This window comes from Cetorhinus maximus, chromosome 3, assembly GCF_964194155.1.
Source record: "Cetorhinus maximus chromosome 3, sCetMax3.hap1.1, whole genome shotgun sequence".
NCBI classification, from domain to species: Eukaryota; Metazoa; Chordata; class Chondrichthyes; order Lamniformes; family Cetorhinidae; genus Cetorhinus; species Cetorhinus maximus.
Window position 1 is genome coordinate 193903523 of NC_135881.1, and position 16638 is coordinate 193920160.

The 16638-nt window shown below is 43.6% G+C and overlaps 1 protein-coding gene across 6 annotated transcripts in view; it reads right to left on the reverse strand.

Moving 5' to 3' along the window:
• Window positions 1-9323: 9323 nt before the first annotated feature.
• Window positions 9324-16638, reverse strand: part of mylk4b (myosin light chain kinase family, member 4b) — a 196517-nt gene continuing 189202 nt past the window's right edge. For 5 of the 6 annotated variants that reach the window (XM_078539494.1, XM_078539495.1, XM_078539496.1 and 2 more), the window contains one exon: window positions 9324-12954. In XM_078539494.1, coding sequence (XP_078395620.1) covers window positions 12877-12954 — 78 coding nt within the window. In that variant the 3' untranslated portion in view covers window positions 9324-12876. The remainder of the gene's footprint in view (window positions 12955-16638) is intronic. The other variant, XM_078539493.1, reaches the window with a different exon arrangement.

The window sequence follows — 16638 nt, forward strand, 5'->3', positions numbered from 1 at the left end:
GGTGGTCGGGCCTTCCGGGGTGGGGAACCAAGTCGGGTCAGGGGAGTCCCATTGGGAGTTGCGGGGGGGGTGGGGAATACCGTGTGGAGGGGTAGCTAGGGGGTGAGGTGAGACCCATGGGGGGGCGTTGACATTTTGCGGGTAGACCCTGGGGGCGTCGTGGGTGTGGGGGGAGTCCTGTGGCAGGTGGGGGTTTGTCTGTATGTTTAAAATAGTTACCTTGAAGTTAAAAGAGATTTTAATGCCTGTTCTTGTCCCACGGAACTCATTTCTTCCTATCTTGAGACCATTCTTGCTCTCCTTGTCCAGTCTCTTCCCACCTACATCTGCGATTCCTCTGATGTCCTACATCATATCAACAATTTCCAGTTCCATGGTACCAACTGCTTCCTCTTCACCATGGACGTCCAATCCCTCTACACCTCCATCCCCCACTGGGATAGTCTGAGGGCTCTCCGCTTCTTCCTCAAACAGAGGCCCGAATAATCCCCATCCACCACTACTCTCCTCCGTCTGGCTGAACTTGTTCTCTGACTGAACAATTTCTCCTTAAACTCGCCTCACTTCCTCCAAATAAAAGGTGTGGCTATGGGTACCCGCATGGGCCCCAGTTATGCCTGTCTCTTTATGGGGTATGTGGAACATTCCTTGTTCCAGTCCTACTCCGGACCCCTCCCACAACTCTTTCTCCGGTACTGTTTCGGCGCCACTTCATGCTCTCGTCTGGACCTGGAAAAATTTATTAATTTTGCTTCCAATTTCCACCCCTCCATCACTTTCACGTGGTCCATCTCTGACACTTCTCTTCCCTTCCTTGACCTCTTTGTCTCAATTTCTGGTGATAGACTGTCCACCAATATCCATTACAAGCCCACCGACTCCCACAGCTACCTCGACTATAACTCCTCACACCCTGCTTCACGTAAGGACTCCATCCCATTCTCTCAGTTCCATCGCCTCCTTCGCATCTGTTCCGATGATGCCACTTTCCAAAACAGTGCTTCTGACATGTCGTCTTTTTTCTTTAACTGAGGTTACCCACCAATGGTGGTTGACAGGGCCCTCAACCATGTTCGGCCCATCTCCTGCGCCTCTGCCCTCACACCTTCCTCTCCCTCCCAGAACAATGATTGGGTCCCCCTTGTCCTTACTTTTCACCCCACCAGCCTCCGCATTCAAAGGATCATCCTCCGCCATTTCCGCCAACTCCAGCATGATGCCATCACCAAACACATCTTCCCTTCACCCCTACTGATGGTATTCTGTAGGGACTGTTCCCTCCAGGACACCCTGGTCCACTCCTCCATCACCCCCTACACCTCAACCCCCTCCCACAGCACCTTCCCATGCAATCGCAGAAGGTGCAACACCTGCCCCTTTGCTTCCCCCCTCCTCACCGTTCAAGGGCCCAAACACTCCTTTCAAGTGAAGCAGCATTTCACTTGCACTTCCCTCAATTTGGTCTACTGCATCCACTGCTCCAAATGTATTCTCCTCTACATTGGAGAGACCAAAAGCAGACTGGGTGACCACTTTGCGGAACACCTTCAGTCTGTCCGCAAGCATGACCCAGACCTTCCTGTCACTTGCCATTTCAACACACCACCCTGGTCTCATGCCCACATGTCTGTCCTTGGCCTGTTGCAATGTTCCAGTGAAGCTCAACGCAAACTGGAGGAACAGCACCTCACCTTCCGATTCGGCACTCTACAGCCTTCCAGACTTAACACTGAATTCAACAACTTTAGATCATGAACTCTCTCCTCTATCCTCATCCCTTTTTGATCCCCTTTTCCCAGTATTTATTTTTTAATTTTTATATATATATATATTTCTTTCCCACCTAATTCTATTATTATTTTAAAATTTATTTCCATTCATTGTTTTATCCCCACCTTTTAGCCTATTTTGATCCTTGCTCCCACACTGTCCCCTCTCCCCACCCCACCCCTACTAGGGCCATCTGTCACTTGCCCATCCTGCTCTCTGCTCTTAGCGTCACCATTAGCACCTCCTTTAGCCAGTATCACCACCATCAACACCCCTTCCAACTTTTGTTTATGACATCTTTTGCAATCTCTCCTTTGCCTCTACCTATCACTGACCTTTTATCCAGCTTCACCTGTCCCGCCCCCTGTCCCCTTAAACAGTATATATTTCACCACATTTCTACTTCTCTTTAGTTCTGAAGAGGAGTCATACGGACTCGAAACGTTAACTCTGTCTTTCTCTCCACAGATGATGTCAGACCTGCTGAGTCTTTCCAGCAATTTTTGTTTTTGTATAATTCTTCTAGCTTTTCCTGAGTAACTATTTGTGTAACACAGCCGGAACCATCCAAAGTTCGCAATTTAAATCACATTTTCGGATGGTTCCCAGAGCAAGGAAATTGCCCAGAGGAAATTTGCACTTCGTGGCAACTGAACGTTGAAATTCCAAGAGGGGTTCCACAACCCATCTTTGGTGTATCCCCCAAATCCGACGCTGGGGAGCTTGGAAGTTAAGGCCCAATAAGATCACTGCCAATCCTCTACCTCCACTTCCCCACCCTAGCCCCGGATCACTTGATTCCTTTAATGTCCAATTTCAGTGGCAGAATGTAGAAGAGCAAAGGACAAGGGAAGCTAAGGCCCAGATTTTCCCTACAATGGAAAGCCTCTCTGCTGTGGCAAAAATCCTGGAAATGGCCGAAAATTCGATGTCCCGCCCCCAAACACTACGTGTTCCATTTTCGCAGGGTCCCAAGTGGAATTAGGCTTGGGTTCACACATGCGCTGTTTACCAGGCAGCTGGCCATTTAAACCACCAGCTCCCTTCACCGAAGTGGGACTTCTGTAGGCCATGAGTGTGAAACCCGGAGCATGCAGATTAGGCCAGGTAAGAGCTGGTCTGAACTTGGTGAATTCATTTGGATAACCAGGGGTACCCCTTTGGGAGAGGTAAGGCACCCTTTGGGATTGTTAAAAATGGGCATGATTGTGCATTTTTTACATACAAACTCATTGGAACTGTTAAACTGTCAAAGAACTGTGAAGCTGTCAAAGAACTGCCAAACCGTCAAGCTGTCAAAGAAATATAAAGCGGCTGAAGAACTGTCCAGCTGTCAAAGAACTGCCAGGGAATTGTCAAAACTGTCAAGGAACTGTCAAAGGATACTAGGTGAGTTGGCATGAAGGAGGTAAGGGCAAAGGGTGGTGGGTGGGGGGCATGTGTTGGCATGAGTTGGCACTAAGTTAGCATAGCTATAAAGGGCCATGGGGATATGTGGGTATGAGGGGCCATGAGAGGTGTGTAGAGGGTCATGGGTTAGCATAGGGGGTATGAGGGGCATAGGTTGGCAGGGCTGGGGCATGGGGAATGCGTGGGGGGTTGGTGAGGGGTGAGAGCTGGAGGGCTTCCTTTTGTTTTATTCTTTTTTTAAAAATTTATTTCAACAGAGTGCCAGAGGCACAGAGTCAGGCCTTTCGCCCAATCCACCTCCGCACCCGGCAGCTTCCGCACTCATTCAGGGGTCAGCGGGCCTGACTTCTAATCCAGCCCACGTTCCCCCTCTCCGCCCGCCCCACTGGAACGAAAATCTGACCTACGGGCAGCCATTTTTAAAGGCTGGGCTTGCAGAGCCGCGAAATCCATTGTCTCTGCGCACCCGACCCAGGGCACAAATCTGGGCCTCAGAGTTTTCTTCTTCATCTTTTTCTTACTGAATTTTAACGGAGGACTGAAAACATTTTTTTACAAGCTTCTTTTAGTGATGCTTCCTGCCGACTATTCTGATCCTTCTCACTCCTTATTTCACTGACTGTCCTGTTAGGTTGCTGAACGTTCTTACTTTAACATTTTGGGGATCTGCTGTAAGGGAAGCAATATCCTGTCGTTCAATACATTTCGCAAATTCAGGTGAGTCTTTGTCATGTTCAGTATTAGACATGTATGGAGAAACGAGGTATCATTGAAAGCTCACTACCCTACGCAGCAAACTTTTAATATCATCCCCATTCCTGCCAGTGCTGGTTTAAGACTTGAAGGGAAACCCAGAAGGAAAGAGACAGTTCGGACGAGTACTCTTATCTCCCAGTTTTACCGGTGTTCCATTTTAAGGTATATAAGACCAGTTCAGAGCAATATTCTTATTTCCCAGTTTTACCGGTGTTTCATTTTAAGGTATATAAGACCAGTTCGGAGCAATATTCTTATTTCCCAGTTTTTACTGTTTTCTTCCTCCTGGGAAGGTCAATCTGAAGCTTTGCAATGGCAGGGCTGGTAAATTAGAGATTGCGCTGCCATTGACGCTGGGGCTCTGTGGCTCATTTGGATCAGAAGGCTGCTGGGAAGTGCGACCCCGTGTTCAGTCCGTTACCTGAACCTCACTGAGCCACACCTCACTGGTCAGGACCGTTGTAGTGATTTGTAAATCCATTAGCCAGCGCTTCCATAAGCGGGTGGGATGCGGCAGGAAGAAAAGCCCGTGCGGTTGGCTTTAACTCCGGGCAGACGTAGGGCAGCAGGCGGGCACTGCAATGGTACCCCTTTCTCCAAGCCCTTTGGTTATGGGTTAATCCACTTTCATGGCCCCGTCACCTGCAAAATTCTGGTGAACGCCGAACCAACTCTCACTGGCACCTTTTACTGGTCAGGGTTTGGGGGAAGGGGGGTGGGGGTTGGGGGGAATTTCCAATGGCTCCATTGTAGAGCTGAGCCAGATGTTTGATGTTAATGGGTGGGCGAAGCAGTCACAGGGAGAAGTTCATGGACAGGCCAGCGGCGATATGGACATTCACTAACACAGGCGGGTACCTGGATTTAGTGAGGTCTGCATGCCATGATTCCTTTAAGAGCTGCTGGTTAGGCCATTCTGTGCCTCATATCAATGGGCAGGACTCGCTCATCGATCCCTCAAAATTGTTTCAGGGTCCAACTTGCATCGAAAGATGCTGATTTTGCACCGGACAAGTGGCCTTCCACCTGAAACAACTGGGTACCTGGGCCCTTGTGAAGGCTGTGATGAGGGTGCCGATGGGGAAATTGAGATCAGGAATGGGGTGGTAAGTTTAGTTCCGCATTTTCCGAATCGCTCCTGCCCCATTCCTGACTGATCGAGGCTGTGAAAATCAAGCCCGACATGTTTATTTTTTTTTGATTCGGTTACACTGCTGACTTCTAGTGGCAGAAAGAACTTGTCATTTGTCGGGCCCGAGGTCGATTGAATGGGGCCAAAATGAAATGAGAATCCAGCAATCATCTGCGGCATTTCAAGAAATAAAATTCCACGGCTTTGTCCGTTTTTCCGTGAAAACTACAAGCCAGCAGCCTTTGCCTTTTATGCTTGAGCTGGAGTCAAAATTATATTTTTTGAATGAAGCCTGGGCTCTTACTCAATACAATTGATCCAGAGAAAAAAGGTTCATATTTGGTTACAAACCATCACTGTTCCACACACAAACATCAGTGAGGCTAAATGCAAGATCTCCTGAAAAAATGCATGTGGATTGCAATGAGCGATTAACCCAATTAAAGACAGAGCCATTAAAAAGAGATAATAAGAGTTTCTATAAGTATTCAAAAAGGAAAAGATAACGAAAGTGACTTTTGGTGCCTTAGAGGGTGAGACCAGGGAATTAATACTGGGAAACGAGGGAATGGCAGAAACGTTGAACAGGTATTTTGCAGCTGTCTTCATTGTAGAAGACACAAAAAAATACTAAGAATACTTGAAAATCAAGTGGTAAAAGGGAGGGGGGAGCTTAAAACAATCACAATCAATGGGGAAAAGGTACTGAGAAACCTATTGGAACTTAAGGTTGACAAGTCCCCTAGTCCTGATGGCTTTCATTCTAGGGTCTTAAAAGAAGTAGCTGCAGAGATAGTCGTGATCTTCCAAAATTCCCTAGATTTGCGAAAGGTCCCAGTGGATTGGAAAATTGCTAATGTAACACCTCTATTCAAGAAAGGAGGGAGACAGAAAGTAGGAAACTATAGGCTAGTTAGCCTAATATCTGTCACAGAGAAAATGCTAGAATCCATTATCAAGGAGATAACAGCAGAGTATTTGGAAAATCATAATGCAGTCAGGCAGAGTCAACATGGTTTTGTGAAAGGGAAATTGTATTTGGCTAATTTATTAAAATTCCCTGAAGTAACAAGCAACATAGATAAAGGGAGACCTGTGAATGTGGTGTACTTGGATTTCCAAAAGGCATTCAACAAGATGCCACATCAAAGGTTACTTCACAAAATAAGAGCTCTTGGTGTAAGGGGTAAGATATTGGCATGGATAGAGGGTTGGTTAGTTAACAGGAAGCAGAGAGTAGGGATAAATGGATTATTTTTGGGTTGGCAAGCTGTAACTAGTAGAGCGCCACAGGGATCATCTTTGGCCTCAAATATTAGCAATCGATATCTATGTCTTGGATGAAGGAGCTGAAGGTATGGTTGCTAAATTTGCTGATGATGCAAAGATAAGCAGGAAATTATGTTGTCAAGAGGACATAAAGAGTCAACAGAGAGATTTAGATAGGTTAAGTGAGTGGGCAAAAATTTGACGGATGGAGTATAACGTGAGAAAATGTGAACTTGTTCACTTTAACAGGAAGAAAGAAGAGCAGTATATTATTTAAATGGAGAGAGACTGCAGATCTCTACAGTGCAGGAGGATCTTGGTGTCCTGGTATTACATGAATCACAGGAAGCTGGTATGCAGCAAGAGATTAGGAAGGCAAATGGAATGTCGGTGTTTATTACAAGAGAAATTGAGTATAAAAGTTGGAACTTATGCTACCATTGTACGTGGTGTCCGTGAGACCACATCTGGAATCCTGTTTACAGTTTTGGTCTCCTTATTTAAGAAAGGATATAATTGCATTGGAAGCAGTTCAGAGAAGGTTCACTCAACTCATTCAGGGATGAAGAACTTATGAGGAAATGTTGAGCAGGTTATACCCTTTGGAGATTAGAAAAATGAGAGGCGATCTTATTGAAACATATAAGATCCTGAGGGGGCTTGACAGGGTGGATGCTGAGAGGATGTTTCCCCTTGTGGGGGAGTCTAGAACCAGGGGACATAGTTTAAAAATTAGGTGTTTCCCTTCCAGGACAGAGGTGGGAATTTTTTTCTCTCAGAGGGCCATTGGTCTGTAGAATTCTCATTGCCCAGAGAGCAGTGAATATTTTGAATATCTATTCAATATTGAGTTAGGTAGATTTTTGATTGACAAGGGAGTCAAGGATTATGGGGTCAGTCAGGAAAGTGAGGTTGAGACCACAACCAGATCAGCCATGATCTTATCAAATGGCAGGGCAGGCCTGAGGGGCCAAAAGGCCTACTCCTGATCCTAACCCTTGAGTTCTTTTGTTCTCTAAAAGGGGAAGTGCACTGTGGCTACAGCAGGTGCTGGCAAATGTGCAGGGCATGACTCTAACCAGGGGAACATTGAATAATGGCACAACATGGGAGAGAGCCGGCTCCAAGGTTTTTGGACACTGCACTAGAGGCCTGAGTGGAGGAGGTGGAATGCAGGAGAGATGTTCCGTATCTGCAGGGAGCCAGGAGGCCCTCCAGTTACAAACTCAGAAAGCAGTGGGACCAGATATTTATGGAGATTAGTGCGGGGAGTGAAGCCCAAGGATGCAGTGCTGAAAGAGGTTCAATGATCTCAAATGAGTGGCCAAGGTCAGTGACTACGTCTCCAAACGCCATGCTGCACCTCCAGGCTCAGACACTGCTGAATTCACACTCCCATCACTCACCAACCAAAAATCTCCATCAGTCAGAACTCACATCTAAATATTCATATGCTCCATCACATTCTCACACATTTAGCACTGCTGCAAGCCTCACACCCACATCTCACACCATGCACACACTGCCAACTATACAACTATGACGGCCACATCAGCTGAACAGATTGCAACACACTTGCTGGCACTTCCCTCTCTCTTGCAGGACAAGGTTAGCACAACCTCAGAGGCAGCAGGTGCTAACGGCAGGGGAACAGTCAGCCTGCATGTCCGAACCCCCATTGAAAAAACAATACTGGGCATAACTAGGACGCCCATTGCTGAAGCCATGTTCAGCAGTGGGGCTGAAACCATCTAAGATCACGCACCTATCACATTTTGTGTGGCAGTATAGCTTTTATTATGTGCATGTTGTGTACATGTATGTGTGTTTGTGTGCGTGTGTTGTGCATCATTATCATCAGCCATGTCATCAGTGGATAGTCCTTGTTGTCCTTTGGTACCTTTTTCTTGATGTGGTGGCTCAAATGCAGTTGGCTCTGTGGACTGCTGCAGAATGAAGGCATCATGACTGCTGCCAGAATACCAGGCATTGACCTGTATGATTTCCTGCCTATAAGTCAAAAACCAGCGGGACGCTGCGAGAGTGGAATCCTTTTGGTTCTAGTATAGGACACAGTTAGCATGCAGCATCCTTAAATGGCACCCCTTCCTCATGGGCAAATCTATCGTAGCAAAGCCCCATGTCCCCTTCACCTGCTTATCTTTGGAAAGAATGAAATGTATTTTGTTCTCAATGAATAGTTCTCAGTGAGCTGTGAGAAATTATAAATATCTCCAGCGCTAGCCTGGAGGAAGCTAGGTGTAGAAAAGTTCATCACCACAGTCACCTTCACAGCCCCTGGCAATACTGTCCTTACCCGATTCTGAGGCTGCAGCTGTGGCTTTAGCAGGTGGCAGATTTCAGTGAGGACAAACCAGCTGAAGCATAGACATCTCACACATTGTTCACTGCTAAAGGTTCAGTAGGGGAATTGCTCCCTGAACACCCAAGGCAGATATGCCCTCCTGAGAGCCCTTCTCCCCACCTCATCCTCCCTCTTCCACCAGCTTGTCCTGCTCTACGTGGTCTCTGTTTATTTTCTGAGTCATGTTATATTCCCGGGAAGGCCTGATAGTGCACCCATGTTAAGAACAGCCGGTTTATGTGGAAGCCTTGAGGTTAGTAGAAGCTCCTTCAGCACCTGCCACAACACTCCCTGTGGACGGTTGCAACTTGAAAAACTATAGCCAGCACTAAACAAAGGGGAATCCTTCCTGATGCTGAATGCTTGTTCAGCTGTGTGAGGTTAAGTGAAGATGTTAGCTGGAGTGTGGAGCTCCAAAATGGCACTGCTGGCATCAAACCAGTGTTGCACATCAATTGGTTTCATGATTTGTCTGCACTCCATGCTTCAGGCAGATGTTCATTGTGTGCAAGCTATTGCCCTCACCAATTTGGCAACTGGCAGGATTTGCCCTGAAATTGTGCAGGTATTCCGTGGCTGCCATTTTGGAGCTCTAAGGGTACAATAAACGGGTGCAAATGATTCCAATTTTTTGCCCCAGAAGGTTTATTTAGAACAATCATACCGCTGTAAAAAGTTTGGCTCCTTCACGCAAAAGAAAAGTCACATGGCTCTGAAATGTGTACATTCGAGTAGTCCATTAAGCTGAAGACATAAAGTGCACATTACAATGAGGGTTCAGTGTTGAAGTGACATTTAAAAGTCTTGAAACCTGACACCAGTACATCCTAAAGGGATTCCACAGTCAGTGCTGCCAATTATTAAACACCATCAGCATTTTAACTATGTCATATAAGCAGCACGCCCTGCACTCTCTTGCAATGTGACATTTTGCATTAGACAGTTATCTGTTGACAGCCTGGCCTTCATGGCAAGTGGAAAGAACACTCTCCAGTTTCCGAACTGAGGCATGTGGCATTATTCACATTCAGAAGATAGTTTGAATAAAGATCCTGAAAAACATGCAATACTGTATCAGAGTCTGGCTTGACATATTCCCTCCAATTTGATCGAAAGAAGGTAAACATGGCAGAAAGATAAAATAAAGCACATCAACAGCCTTTCAGCTCCTTAGGCGTTGAACCAACCCATTTGTTTCCACAGATTCAAGTGTTTTTGCTATTTCTATTTTTACTTCCCTAAAATTCATTTAAAGCATAGCTGGATAAAAACACTGTCAAAAGTCTCTACATGATATCAGTAACACACTTTCAGCAGACTTCTTTCAATGTTAGGACGCTAATACAAATCTATTTTCACAGTATTTATATTGTCACATCAATTCAACTTGTTTCATAAATGTACAAAAAATATGCAGTTATTCACTCTGCAATGCATACTTGGTAAATAGTCTTAGGCCTGTGCACTTAAAAGGGAACATAACACTACTACTGAATTATTAAGCTATGCAAATAATCAGCTTAAATCGCAACAATCATGTTTTCAAAAGCTTGCGTAATCTATATAGCGTGCCTTTACATACAAAATAATTATTTTAAAGCAGCTTTCAACAATCACATGAACTTTGTCATATTACTCAGCAGTTAAAGACCTAAATATTGATTTGAGTATCTCAACAAAATTGCAAATGGGAAAATGTAAGTTGATAATATTTGTACAACTCCATTAACACCCTCATAGTCATAGGGCTCACAGAGTCAAAATAATCAGATAATCCGCAGTGAAAATACAGTGAGATTAGAGTGGAACGTTGAAATATTATATTTCAAGCCAATTGCTCTTCACTAACAATGTCTCATGTTACAGTAGCTTTGAAAACATTGTTACAACTCAATTTGCTTGCTTCAGTTTAAATTAGAAAGAAAATGTGAAGCAGGAACTCTTAATTTCTTTTGCAAATTGAGGGGAACAAAACACCTTGTGGAGGACAAGACTTTAAACTTTGTGGATGCCTGTAAGAGATGCAAATTGGACTTATAATACTCTTAAAATAAAATATCAGAAATATAACTGTTTTGTACTTTTTAAGAGAATTATATTGTCCAAAAAGTCAGTTGCACTAAATACAGTTAAAATAACAAACTATACAAAAGGTTGAGAAACTCCTATTTAAGGGTTTACATTATTGTTCAATTATTTTGTGTATTTTAATGTTTTATTACCATAGTGTACTTCAAATTAATTGCATTTCCTCACCCACTCACACTTTCAGCTTTCCTCTCCTTGAGGTTTTCCCCTGTGCTCAACAACTGTTCCCTTGTATTTGATCAAATACCGCTCTGTAACTGGCTGGCTGGCTGCCCAGGGTGACCCAGGTTAACTCACTGCCTAATTTCTGACCGCTCTCAGTGGCGAAGTCCCTGCCTCCATTTCGCTGATCCCACAAGTAGACTGACTACTCCATGGTTAGTATGTTAGCAATCACTCAACTGTACGAAACCCAAGGCATGATTGTGAACAGTATAATTTGAGCAATGGCTGCTTTTGGAGAGATAAAGTAGCAGAATTTTTCACCCATTGATTTGAAATGGACGGACACCCCATCTTAAAGTCAAAAGTCAGAATGCCTTTAGTGCAAAAAGCTTGATTTCTCTGATATCCCATTAATAGAGTGCATTCTTGAGGGTGATATGAGTGGAGCTCTCTTCTCAATGCCCACTCGCACCAGGGTGGTAGAGAGAGAGCAGAGTTTCACACGTTCAGGCCCAAACATATATACTCAGCTCTGACTGCTGATGAGACTTCTAAGAATTAATTTGTAAAAAGCTGATTTAATAGTCTTTTTCTGATATTACATTCGTAAAGAAGGCTGTCTTAGTTTTTTATTGAAATTTTTAAGATTTAAGTTTAAAATGTTGGTGTCCACAGGCAGGATAAATACTGGAAGCTCAACTTTTTCAAGTGGCCTTTCTCTCAAAAATAATTTCAGTGCCTATATTCATGCAGCATGCAGTAAAACTGCAGCAAAGGAGCAACACCACAACATCAAACAGCTTTACTTCAAAAAAAATCACAAGGGCCCTATTCAGCTACTTGCTAATGGAACTAAGAGTACAAGTGTCTGTAAAGTGACCACTATAGCGAGGCTGTAAATCGGAAAGTAAGGAAATGCCGCGAGAGGGTGGCTGTACCTCAGTCCTATTGCTGTCAACTGCAGTCAGAGACGTTATTCCAAGGCACAAAACTACCATCTTGTCGACTAACTGGAACTTTGAAAATATTTTTAAAAAAAGCTTTGCAGGCATTCTGTCTGTTTAAAGGCTCTCCAGATCCACAGGGGGATTAAGTCAAATAAATTTAGGAATCCTAATCCGTTCAGGCTTCCGCAGCCTGTTGATTCATTGCTTTATTTCTTTATTCGTTCGTGGGATGCCAGCATCGTTGACAAGGCCAGCATTTGTTTCCCTTCCCCAATTGTCCTTGAACTGATCCAGGCCACTGCAGAGGGCAGTTAACATTGCTGTGGATCTGGAGTCACACATAGGCCAGACTGGGAAACACGGCAGATTTCCTTCCCTAAAGGGCATTAGTGAGCCAGATGGGTGTTTACAACAATTGATGATTGTTACTATTAATGAGTCTAGCTTTATAATTCCGGATTTATTAATTAAATTTAAACCCACCAGCTGCCATGGTGGGATTTTAACCCATGTCTGCTGGAATCCTAGTCTAGTGACATTACCACTACATCACCATCCCCCAAAGGATAGGAAACCTTAATACTGGGGTGTTTTGAATTTGAGGAAGATTCTGCTGTCTCGTGCTTAATTTTTGATGCCTTAAAATGACGATAAATACACTTTATACATAAAAACGTAGCTTAGCTTAATAAAAACTGGCTATAAACTCATTATAAATAACACGAACTTTGCTAAAATAACTACAATCACACCATAACCGCACTCCCTTCTTAGAAAGGTGAAAAAAAAAAATCCAAATGATACCCATACATTTTTATGAATTGTTGCCCAAGCATGGGTTTCTAAACCAGAACCAGATTACATTAGAGTAGAAGAGTAAATGAAGGCATTTTGGTGAAGCTGTGAGGAAAATCCTGTGCGCTGCTCTCCTGTAAGGAGAAGTGCAGTTGGTCATTGGTCCAGTTAGCAGATGCTCATACTTCAGTGGAGGCCAAAGTCCCAGAATTGAGTTTCTTCAAACGGTTTGCAGCAGTTACTGCATAATAGTTCTTCTACACAGAAACAAAAATAAAATGAGATGACTGTTTTCCCTCCTTTAAATCAGTGGGAACAGAAAATCCATGCCTCATTATTGGTACGAAGATCTCACTGCCAAGGACGCTTTTGCAAAGCAAACACTTCTGACATGGACCAGGTATTAAAACTATAAATTTGACACTGGCCCTTTAAATAGATCCACAATCATTGAAATTCAGCTATTTTGATAAAAAAAATGCAATGATGTATTCATTTAAACTGGAATGCACCTTGCAGGATGAGGACACTGGCTGGCATTTTCAATCTGCTTTCCTCCATTGTAACCTGCTCTATGCTTGTTATCAAATGATATATTTTTTTTGGGGTGGCAATGACGTGCTTTGGATCACTCAGGGAGTCCAACTTGTGAGGCAACATGCGCTTCTACATGCATATTGTAGTCTGGAGATATGGATAGTGATGGTAGAGGCTCCAACTTTCTTCCATCACATGGCTGACCAGGAATCTCTCCCACTCTTACAAGCTGTTAATGGCATGTGTTGGACAGCTTGGCAGGTTGATAAAGGACCTGTTGGGGCACATTATGAACTCACCTGCCTTGGCCCTCAAGTCTTGGGATGGGACTCGAGCCCAAAGCTTCTGACTCAAAGGCAGGGACGCCACCCACTGTACAACAAGGCCTCCACAGGGAAGGAGAAGCTAGTAAATATTCTCCCTTTTCCTTGATATTTGTGAGCTTTAGGTTGCTCACTGGCCTAAAAGCAGCAGTGTAACATGTTAGTTTGATTTATTCTGCCTAGATCTTCTTTGGCAAGGCTTTAAAATGCATTTAGTTAAAAATGAAACAGGATTTCCATTCACCTGGCTGCTTTAACTTCCAACAAGGCACCTCAGACTACACAATATCACACAAATGCCCCTCAGGCAAAAATGTAGTCCAATCGCTCTTTAACCAGAAGTTAGGAGAGCTGTGTTGGAATAATGGAATACATAAGCCATGAAATTATCTTTGATAATATTAGCAAACACTTAATTGTTCATAAGGTAGTCCTTTTCAAGGAAGGAGTGGTTTCTGTTCCAAATGGCTAAATGCTGCCGTTAAAATGATGGACAGAGGTCGGTCCTCAAATTATTTTACCATTTATCTGCAAATTTTGATAACAGTAAATTCTAGTCTGTAAGAAGGTTAAAATGTAATTTTGAAAGCATATACTTTACAGGACATCTGGGAGGATTTGAATTTCACCAGTCCCAATGTTGAAAGCAATCTCTCCATTTATCCACACCGCAGTAGAGCCAAGAGGTGATCTGATAATTTCTTGTATTCATTGGAAGACTTGTCAAGCATGAATGATAGTATAAAGGTGGAAATAAGTTTGACTTCCAATCTCACCATATGTTTTAAGCTGCCTTTATAAGGTCAGTTTTTGCCAGTTCTAGACTAAGCCTCCAATGGAGTGCTGAATAAAGCTTTGCATGGGGAGGAGATTGGCAGATACAAACTACTGAAGTGACATAGAGAGTGGCAATGGAGGTGCAATGATCTAGATGGTCGCCATGCCTGTAGTGATAGAAGGAATACGATAGTAAATGGTGTGCTTGCGAAAACCAAAGGAGAATTGAGATAGCCAAGAGCAGCATTGTCAGAATGAAGGAATTGTTTATATCAAGGAAACTGAACCTGAATATTAGGAAAGGAATGCTGAGGTGCTGCATTTTCACATCTACGTTATATGCCTCAGGGACATGGACAACAAACAAAGACACTATTGATAAGCTGAATGCATTCGAGATGTGGACATATGGGAGGACGTTCTGCATATCCTACACAGGCAGAAAGACTAATGAAGAAGTTCTGGAAATGGCTGGCGCAAAGAGGAAATTAGTGCATAGCATCAAAGAGAGAGAGATACAATACTTCGATCACATCATTAGAGCAGACGGTATTCAGAGACAGTTATTGGAAGGGAAGATCAACAGAAAACAGAAGAGGGAAGCATAGGAGAAAATGGATGATGGATCTAATAGACTGGATGCAGTTGACTTATACGGAATGGGTAAGGGAAGCACAGGACAGAAAGAGGTCTATCAAGCTGCTGGGAAGAAGATGACACTAACAAATGAATGAATGATAGTAAGCGGGTTTGGGGGTGAGGGGGGGGGAGAAATAAAATTAATCACCAAATGCAAGTTTACAATTGATATACTTCGAATAACATTTTATGCTCAGAAACAGATTCCATTCAACATTTATTGAGATTAACTAAGTATAGTTGCAATGCAATAAAAGTACCTAGAAGATATAAAACTTAGTAAAGTTACACATTAATATGCCAATTTTGTTACTATTGGTGCGAGGCTTGGAATATAATTTAAAAATATAGCCTATTCATGTGAATAATGCAAGAGCCAGATAGTGATGCAGATTGAAGTATGGCCCATAGATTTTTAACATGTGCTTTTTACCCCAGGTGTCCAGATTTCAGTTCTGAAATAATTTAGGTAAAACATTGGAATATTATGTTACTAGCGTTTTATTTGGAAAAGTAAAGAGAATGGAAACCATAGGCACTTGCAAAACTTGTAAGTTCAGGGGTAGAAATTCTTGTTGACTGTGTTATTGCATAAACACCTTAGTGCACTAATGGTAAATCCCTAGTTTATTGAAGCCATGGCTCAGTGAGTAGCACCCTGACTTCTCATGGGTTCAAGTCCCACTCCAGGGCGTAAGCGCAAAAATTAAAAGCTGACACTCTAGTGCAGCACTGACAGAATGCTGCACTGTCAGAGCTGCAGTCTTTTGAATGTAATTGTTAAACGATCGAGGCCCTGTCTGGTCTCTCAGGAGGATATAAAAGATCCCATTTCACTATTTCGAAGAAGAGCCAGGGCAGTTTTCCCTGGTTTTCTAAACAATACTTCAATACTCATCTCTCAATCAACATTGCAAAAAACAGATTCTGGTTATTATCATATTGCTGTTTGTGGGGGCTTGCTATGTGCAAGTTGATTACTGTGTTTCCCACATTACAACAGTGACTGCACTTCAAAAGTACTTCATTGGCTGTAAAGTGGTTTTGAATGTCCAGTGGTCATGAAAGGTGCCTATAAAAATGCTAGCTATTCTTAATTAGCAGAGGAAGGAATTTGCTAAGAGTCCAATGAAGATTTCAATGATAAGGGGGCCAATTTTCCTGACCATTAACCCTACAGAAAGCCCGACTCCTGACCACAAAAGTCAGGAAAAAGGGCAGGAACCAATTTTTCTGGTCTCACTTTCCTTCATGTTGAGTGTTCCAGTGAAGAGACGCTATGAGCGGGTGCTATGGTTCGTGCCAGGACCCTGTGGTGCAGCAGTATAGCCCCAAGACTCTTTGATTCAATTCAAACCCTCCTCTTCCCCATGGATAATTTTTTAGCTTTAGGGCCTTCTGGCTTAATCTTCAGAGGCCTGCACCTGTGTTGGAACTTCCTCCTGCTTTTGGTGGTGCTACGTTCTGCCGGGAACAGACCTGCGCTGCGGTGCTCCTAGGCCACGTTAATTGTTTTGAATAGGAAATGGCAGAGCTTCAGAGCGTGGACAGGCGCAGCGGGCTTTTCATGTGCAGTGGCAGGGCGGAGAGGAGCAGGAAAATGGTACTGACAACTCTAGTAAATAATTTCTGTGCTTTAGCCTCTTGTGGACCTGCCAGAACAGC